The sequence below is a fragment of the Bos javanicus genome, chromosome 22 (assembly GCF_032452875.1).
Source record: "Bos javanicus breed banteng chromosome 22, ARS-OSU_banteng_1.0, whole genome shotgun sequence".
NCBI classification, from domain to species: domain Eukaryota; kingdom Metazoa; phylum Chordata; class Mammalia; order Artiodactyla; family Bovidae; genus Bos; species Bos javanicus.
The window spans coordinates 58,296,383-58,305,538 of record NC_083889.1 but is presented as its reverse complement, the minus strand read 5'-3'; the positions used below and the strand labels follow the sequence as shown (position 1 = coordinate 58,305,538).

The 9,156-nt window shown below is 57.5% G+C and overlaps 1 protein-coding gene across 1 annotated transcript in view; it reads right to left on the bottom strand.

Annotated features, from left to right (window-relative positions):
• Window positions 1-2,952: 2,952 nt before the first annotated feature.
• WNT7A (Wnt family member 7A) overlaps window positions 2,953-9,156 on the bottom strand; it is a 63,271-nt gene continuing 57,067 nt past the window's right edge. Inside the window, exon 4 of the mRNA XM_061397238.1 lies at window positions 2,953-3,435. Coding sequence (XP_061253222.1) covers window positions 2,956-3,435 — 480 coding nt within the window. The 3' untranslated portion in view covers window positions 2,953-2,955. The remainder of the gene's footprint in view (window positions 3,436-9,156) is intronic.

The window sequence follows — 9,156 nt, the reverse complement described above, 5'->3', positions numbered from 1 at the left end:
CATTTACCCATCCACCAACCCACTCACTTACCCACCCATTATCCGTCCACTCATCCACTTATCCATCCTACTAGCCAATAATACATCCATCTATCTACCCACTCACTTACCTATCCATCCATTATCTATCCACTTACCCATCTTCCATCCACTCACTCATCCGTCCATCTACCTATCCATTCATCTACCTATCCATCCACCCATCCCTCTCCCATTGAGTGACCCACCCATGTACCCACCTATCCATTATCCATGCATCCACCTACCTGTCCACTCACTCATCCATGTACCCATCCACCTACCCACCCACCTTTTATCCATCTATCCATCCACCCATCTACTCACTCATCCATCCATCCATCTACCTACCCACTTACCTATCCACCCATTATCCATCCATCTTTCTATCCACCCATCCACTCACTCATTCATCTATTCACCTATCCATCTAGTGACCGACTCACCCACCTACCCATTATTCACCCATCTATACATCCACCTATCCACTCACTCATCCACCCCTACCCACTTACCCACCCATCCATTACCATCCACTTATTCATCCACCCACTCACCCATCCATCTACCCATTCACTGACCCACCCACCTACCCACCCATCTATTATCCATTTATCCTTCCACTTACCCATCTGTCCACCCATCTATTCATCCATCCATCTCTTCATTCACTGATCCATCCACCTACCCACTGACCTCCCACCTATCCATCCACCTAGCTATCCATCTACCCATCTACTTATCCACTCATCCATTATCCGTCCATCTTTCTATCCACCCATCCATTCACCTATCCATCTAGTGACCCACTCACCCCCCTATCCATTACTCACCCATCTATACATCCAACTATCCACTCACTCATCCACCCCCTACCCACTTACCCACCCATCCATTACCATCTACTTATTCATCCACCCACTCACCCATCCATCTTTCTATCCACCCATCCACTCATTCATCTGTCCATCCACTCATCCCTTTGCGTGCCTGCACATCCAGACACCCATGTAAAGAAGACAAAAAAGGTCCAAGGGAAGAAGTCAAGCAACTGTCCAGTCATTTTATTTGTCCATGCTGTGACCCAGGCCCACTGCTAGCATCGGGGAGCCTGACACAGCCTAGAGGCACCGAGGGGCTCCCAGTGTGTGGGGCCAGGGGGCTGTTGTCTCAGAGGTATCAGTCTCATCAGTGTCTGTGGGCACAGAGTTCAGAGGTGCCATCTCTTCTTGGTGGCTCAACACAATCGCCAAAGATCCCAGCAACCTGCATCACACCACAAGCCCTCACCCGCAAGCAGACACCCCCAGGACCAGAAGAGCAACAGGCACACAGCACCCTGAATCTCCCAGGCACGTGGAGAGAGATACACAGATAGCCATGTACATGCAGGAGCACACAAGACGTACACGTTGGCACCCGGAAGGTGCTTGAGGGGGCGTCACACGACAGTGCTAAGCATCCCTAAAGTGTGTGTGTATGTGTGTCTCACACACATACACACACACACAGGGAAATGCAAACACACGCATTAGAACACCCACACCCTCCTGGAGGAGAGACTTCCAGGTTGAGAGGCGCTGGACACCGGTGGACCCAGTGCAGAGGCTTCATCCACACCTTTCTGTGCCCTGGGACTGTGCCATCCAGGAAGCCCTGCTGCTCGAGGGAGCCCCTCGCCCAGCTCTGCTGCCCCGTAACTGAGAGTGCCCAGCAGCGGCAGGGCATCCTGAGGAGGAGCGGGCTCCCTTGGTGACTTCTGCCAAGCGGTTATGACGTGTCCCTGTGACAGTCACGTGGGGCCCGGGACACGAGCCTGTGCTCCACACGGCTCCGCTCAAGGTCGCCACTCGGGGGGCCCTGCTCCAAAGGCCGGGGTCAGGGCCCTGCCTCCTTCTCGGGGAAGCTGACGACACCACGGCCCAGGCGTCTGGGGCTGCTCCTACCCACTTGGCCAACAGGGCTGGAGAGCCAGCCGTGTAAGTCAGGGTGTCCGTGAGGCCTGGCCCCTCCTTACCCCAAAGGGAGTACCAGGATTAAGAAGCAGCACAGGCTGTGGAATGATACAGGCGGACTCAATATAAATAAAATATTCATATAAAAATAGTCTCTTACAAAATATTCTCTCTTATCCAGTGGCTCACTTTCTAGAAGGTGAGAACTGCTGGGGGGTTTAGCATTACCTTCCCCCCCACCTCTCTCTCTGTTCCAAACTGGACGTTTCTAATGGGGAGATTTGAGCTGGGGAGGACTACAGGCTGGGAACTGTATTCTAGAAAACGTCTCCCAATTCCAGACCAGCTTAAATCTCTGGAGAATTAGCAGCAAACAGCAAAAAAAAATGTGTGTGTGTGTGTGTGTATCTATATACGTAGAAAGGATGTCTGCCCTTGCGCTTGAACATCTAGTGCTGCAAGGGGGTCTTCGCGAAATCAGCTAGGAAAAAGATCTGCCTGAAGAATCACTACGCACAGTTCTACTCCACTCCTCGTCCTAGCAGCAGAACATCCCACAGGGAAAGCCAGCGGTCCACGATGATTGCAGAAAACGGATCCCGAGGAGGTGGAAGGGTTCTTGTTTAATTAAATAAATTAATATTATTTAATATCAGAATAAATTGTTAAATATTGCTATTACTGTTGAGGCCCCCGGGGTCTGGTGTTTCAGGCTCCGCTCCGGCAGAAGGCGGCGTCTGGGTGGGGCGTGGATGACGTCTTGGGGCCCGGGAGGGGTCCCCCGCCCCCCTCCCCACCGTCAGGGTGCCCCCCCCGCCCCGCCCCGCATGCCAGCAGACAAGACAAGCTCAGCAGCGCTGTGGAGGTTGGGGCGGGAAGCTGTGGAGGTTGCGGCCGGGCCGCGGGAGCGCGCAGGCCCTCCGCCGCCCGCCGCTCACGCGCAGGCCCTCCGCCGCCCGCCGCGCGTGGCCGGGCCCGCCGCTCATTTGCACGTGTAGACCTCGGTGCGCTCGCTGCACGTGTTACACTTGACGTAGCAGCACCAGTGGAACTTGCAGTTGCACTGCCACACGCGGGCGTACTGGTGGGTGTTGTAGCCGCGGCCGCAGCACATGAGGTCGCAGCCGCTGGCCTGGGGCGCCGTCTTGTTGCAGGCGCGGCCCTGCGTGCCCACGCTGCCCGTCGCCGGGTCCTCCTCGCAGTAGCTGGGCGACTTCTCGATGTACACCAGCTCAGTGTCCATGGGCTTGCGGTAGGACAGCGGCTTCTTGATCTTGAGGAAGGCGGGCCGCTTGTTGCGGCTGGCGCGCACGGGCTCCACGTGGACCGCCTCGTTGTACTTGTCCTTGAGCACGTAGCCCAGCTCGCGGAACTGCGGCAGCGTGGTCCAGCAGGTCTTCGTCGTGCAGGAGCCCGACACGCCGTGGCACTTGCACTCCAGCTTCATGTTTTCCTCCAGGATCTGTGGGGGCGGTGGGGAGAGCACAGCTTGTCACGGCAGGGCCGCGGGGCGCCCCGGGGCCACCCCCCACCCGCCCTGCCGCCCCGCCTGGCGGGTTTGGCCTGTGCTTTTCTTTCCGGGAGGCTACCCTGCTGGCTCAGCTGGTAAAGAATCTGCCTGCAATGTGGGAGACCTGGGTTCGATCCTGGGGTTGGGAAGATCCCCTGGAGAAGGCAAGGCTATGCACTCCAGTATTCTGGCCTGGAAAATCCCATGGACTGTATAGTCCATGCAGTCGCAAAGAGGCGAACGCGACTGAGCCACTTCCACTTTCGCTTACTATCTTTCTGGTGCCGGAAGCTCAAACCTGGATGCAAAGCCTCCCCAGGACTCACCTGCTCTCCCTGCTCCCAACCCCGAGGGGGCCTCATGCCGCTGCTTAGATCCACGCAGGCCCGTCTTAACCACAACCAACGTTCAGAACCAACGTTTGAAAGCCAGGAGGAGACTTTCAAAGGCAGGCTGCGAGGTGTTCTGCCAGGCCAACAGAACAGGTACCCGGCAACTCCGGAGTGATGCTCGAAATTATTCATAACCAGAGCAGCTGGGCGCTGACCTGCTGGCGTGGGAGCTGGCCACAGAGGCCAGCACGGCGGTCCAGCGGCGTCTGGCTCACCTCGACCAGCTCGGCCACCCGGGCAGTGATACACGGAGCTGTGCCAGCCTCCGCCTCCCTCCCGGGCTGGCAGCCCTCGGCTTGCCCCCGTCCTTACTGTTCCCTGGAGCCGTAAGGACTGGTTTAAGTCCCAGATCTAACATGAGCCTGCTGAGCGCCCTCAGGCAGCTTGCTTGTTTCCCCATGTGCAGAACCAGGGCGACGGCTGTACTTCATTATAACCCTCCAGTGAGATGCTGGTCAGAAAGGAGAGAGGGCGGACTTCTGAGACACACAGGAAGCTCAGCTATCTAAGACACAACGTGGCACGGAAGAAGCCGGGCACAAAAGAGGACCTACTACGTGACGGCAGTGACAGAAAGTCCCAGGAAAGGAAAGCTAACGACTGGGCTCCGTGCCATCTTTATTTTCAGAAATGGGCCGAGATGGCCCATGGCCTGGATTTTGCTGGCCCCGCTGTGGACACGTCTGAGCGACTCTCTGCGACTCCATGGACTGCAGCGCAGCAGGCCTCCCTGTCCTTCCCCATCTCCCGGAGTTTGTTCAAACTCACGTCCGTCGAGTCGGTGATGCCATCCCACAGTCTCATCCTCCGTCACCTCCTTCCCCTCCTGACCTCAATCTTTCCCAGCATCAGGGCCTCTTCCAATGAGGCAGCTCTTGGAATAGCCCAACAATTAAAGAAGACAACGTTTACCAAACCCCCCACAGGACAGGATATTTATATTGCTATCTAGGTTGAGTTTTTTTTTTTCCAGTTTTTGTCTCCTTCCCTCCCTCCTTTCTTTCTGTTGTAAATTGATTTAAACTCTGTGCATGAAGAGGCATCTTTGGGGTCACAGTGTCTCCTCCTTCCAGGCCATCTTCAGCCTGATGTCATCCTAACAGGCCCTCGCTGCTGTGCGCCAGGCACGGGATGGGCACGTGCTGGTGGGCGCCGTTTCTGGGTCACTGCGTGTGAGCGTGTGAGCGGTCCTTCATCCACACTGCCCGGCTGCCTTTGCCTGTGACAGCGACAGGCTGAGTGCGGGAGGGAGGGAGTGGCCTGGGCACACTCTGGGTCCATGCGTTTATGTTCTTGTTTCGCTGCTAAGTTGTATCCGACGCTTTGCAACCCCATAGACCGCAGCCCGCCAGGCTCCTCTGTCCATGCGATTCTCCAGGCAAGAAGACTGGAGTGGGTCGCCATTCCCTTCTCCAGGGCATCTTCCCGACCCAGGGGTCAAACTGCGTCTCCTGCACTGGCAGGTGGACTCCTTACCACCAAGCCACCAGGAGAGCCCGTGCACTGGCGTCTTATTTAACTCTGGGGTTAGTAGGATTCCATTTAACGAGGCAAAAACCAAGGCTCGGCTGACTCCCAGAGCGGGTCTGTGAGGTGTTCGGAGGCCAGAGTCTTGTTGTCGAGGGGTGCGAGTCAAGTGCTTGGTGGCTGAATACTTGCTGTGTGATCTTGGGGTTGTCAATCCCCCTCTCTGAGCCTCAGCTGCCTTCAGTGAACATGGAGTGACGGGAGCATCTTCTCTGACAAAAGTTAAGGGGGCCGGGATAGAACCTGATGTTCCAAAAGTAGCCATTAGTTCTGCCTCTGGGCTGGGCCTGTGTGGGTGCTGGGGACACAGAGGTGACCAGGTCAGATCCCTGTCTCCAAGGACAGGCCTGTGTGCAGGGTCCTCTTGGCCCCAGACGCTCCGAGTCCAAGAGGTGATTGGTCACGATACTCAACAGGAAGGAAACCCACAGTGTCTGTACTTAAACACGCCAGCGAGGCCAGGGCACCAGAGTGTCCTGGGACTCAGCTGAACGCCTGCTTCCAGGACACCTGTTGTGTGATCCCCACATGGTGCAGCTGGTGGGGGGAGCAGCCCCCCAAGTCACGCAGATGTCCCTTGTGGTCATCAGTGAGCAGACAGTCCCCAGGTGTCACCTTTCCGTGTTGGCCTAAAAAGCAGGTGTCGTGTGTGTTGGGGGCAGAGTTCAGCACGCGTTTCTGGGGCCTGATGCCCTGGCTGGTGGATCTTAGAGCATCAGAGCCTCCCACACGGATGCCTGGGGTGAGGGGCATTCAGAACAGGTTCTGACACTGAGCAGGGGTGAGGACGCGGAGCACCTGGCTTGGAAGTGGTTCCCTCCGAGGCGCTTGCCCTGGAAATCACATGCCCGGAAACAGGTTCAGGGATGTTCCTGCCAGCAGTGTTTGTGACGGCTTTGTGGGCACGATCTGATGTCCGTCCATGGTAAGACGGATAAACGGAGGTGAGTGGGCTCAACGGGGCCCTCGAGGACAGGGACCTTGAACAGCCAGAGCAGCAGAGGTCAACCTCGGAACACAATGGGGAGGGAAGGGGGCAGCCATGGGAGCGCTGCGCGGAATGACTGCGTGCGTATCACGTCCAAAGGCGGCAGAATGGACTGGAGAGAAAGGAGAGTCACAGGTATACCGAGACAGGGTATCCCTGGGGTGGGAGGCGCGGCACAGCTGGCTAGGGTCACCCAGGGGCTCCTGGGGTCCTGGCAGCGTTCTGTTCCTTGATATGGGCGCTTTCTCTTTATTCCTTTAAATCCTTGTGGACGATCTGAGAGCTCTTTTTGTACATGAGCTGCGCTTGCAATTTATAAAAATGCAACGGGCGCAGGAGCCCACAAGCACAGGGAGAGAGAATGCACGTCAGTAGCTCCGGGAAAACACGGATCAGCACCGCGGTGAGACAGCACGCACCACCCACCGGGGTGCGCGAGAGGAAAGAGAGGGCCGCCGTTGCAGCAGGATGTGGAGAAGTGTGGCCTCGTGTGCTGCTGGGGGGATGTGAGCAGGTGAGCCCCCAGAGACAGGCTGGCAGCTCCTCTGTGTTAAACACACGGCTACCGAATGACCCGGGACCGTGCTCCCCACCCCTCATCTCACAGGCTGAAATCCTAGCCCCCAAAGGGAGGGTAGTGGGGATCCTTTGGGAGGGTCGTCAGTCACAAATGAAGCCCTCATGAATGCTCTTGGTGCCTCGTGAAGGAAGCTCCAGAGAGCCCCTTCCAGCCCAGGAGGACCGAGAGAAGGTCCCGGCTGAGAGCCAGGAAGCGGGTCCTCACCAGGGCACAAGCCGCACCTTGGGCCCCCTGCTCCCAGAACTGGGAGAAGCACGTTTCTGTTGTTTTGCTCCCGTGCCGCCCAGTCTGGGGCGCTCTTCTGGAGCTGCTCGGGCACCCCGAGACACCAGCAATTCTCCTTAGGTGTTGGGTTGGCCACAGAGGTCATTTCAGTTTTTCTGTAAGATGTTAGAGCAAGGATAACGAGAAATCTGTTCATCACCTGTGCACACCTGGGTCCATGCTTTTATAGGTGGTGTCTTACTTCATGATTCCACTTAACAAGGCAAAAGCTAAGGGTCAGCTACCTCCTAGAGCTGGTCTGTGCGGTGTTCGGAGGCCAGGGTCTTATTGCCGAGGAGTGTGAGTCAAGTGGTTGGTGGCTGCTTATTTGCTGTGTGACCTTGGGATTGTCACTCCCACTCTGAGCCTCAGCTGCCTTCAGTAAACATGGAGTGAAGACAATTCGATCTTTTGTGGCAAAAGTTGCAGGGGGGTGTGGCTGGAAGAGAATCAGATGTTCCAAAAGTCGCCATTAGTTCTCTCTCTGGGCTGGGCCTTTGTGGGTGCTGGGGCCAGAGAGGTGACCAGATCAGATCCCCATCTCCAGGGATGGGCCCGTGTCCAGGGTCCTGTTGACCCCAGATGCTCAGCCTTCAGGAGGAGGTAACCCGGCGAGTCAATATACTGAACAGAAGGGAAGCCTGCACACACACATCCATGTAAAAAATGGATTAAACAACGTTTACAGCAACACCCTTTACAACAGCCCCAAAGTGGAAACGACCCAGACGAGCACCGACGGGTGGAGAGAGAAAACGTGGGCCGCCCGCACGCAGAGTATCACCCATGAAAAGGGATGGGGTGCCAACCCTGCCACAGAGCACCCTGATTACGCGGCGCTGTGACCGAAGCCAGACCCACAGGACCAGGTCTGGTCTCATCGCGTTTACCGGCGACGTCCGGGAGAGGCAGCGCTGTGCAGACAGGAGGCAGGCCCGAGAAGTGGGGGGCGAGTGCTGGAGGGTGCAGGGCTCTTCTGCAGGTAAGCTGACTGTGGGTGGCTGTGCACACGTGTGACGATATCAAACAGTGCTGAACTGCGCCCTTTGGGTGAGGGCCACGCACGGTGTGTGCAGTAGACTGTAACTAAGTTGGCTTTAAAAAGAAACAAGTTCTTGGCCGGTTGTGAGGAAGCACTGGGTGACACCGAGTGTGTCCCTGGTGGCGGCCCCCCAGGCGGCGAGCCCCAGCGCCAGGGCCAGACGCCCCGGCGGCCGCCTCCAGCTCACCGCCTCCCTCCTCCTCCGGGACCACCATGACCTGCGGCCCTGGCAGCACTTGCATGGGCCCCTGATCGCATGACACCCAGCCCGCTAATTAACCCTGCAGACTCTGCATTTTGAGAGCTCGGTGATCACATTAAGTCCGCATTAAGCTGGGCGGAATCACAGCCGCGCTGGCCAGGACTGGTCACTCGGACGGGCACCGAGCCCTCTCCCCCAGGCAAGGGGGCGCGAGCAGAGGAAATGCATGTGGGACAAAGCCAGGCTTGGCTGCCAGCATCCGAGCTGCCTGGGGCGGGGGGCCTTCCGGGGCCCTCCCACTTGGGGCCTGGGCTGCAGTTCTGGGTCAGGCAGTCACGGGTCCGTGCACCTTCCCCAGGGCCTGGCCCGTGGCCGGTGCACTCAGGAGATGTCCAGAGAGAAATCAGCAACAAGTGCCTTCACACCCTGGCACAGCTGGTACCCCAGGCTCAAGCACCCATCCCGAGCTTCCAGGGTCCTAGGGGCCCTGCATCGCCGATGGAGGGAAGGTCAGGGGCCCCGGGGAGGGGCAGTGGGGGCCTGGAGCCGCCTGAGTGGACCACTGTCAGTATTTCTGCCCATGGCTGCACTTCTGGGTCCTTCCTGGCTTAACGACCGGGCCCATGAGACTGCCCGGGCGATGCCACATTGGCATTCTTGATGCAGAGACCTCTCGAG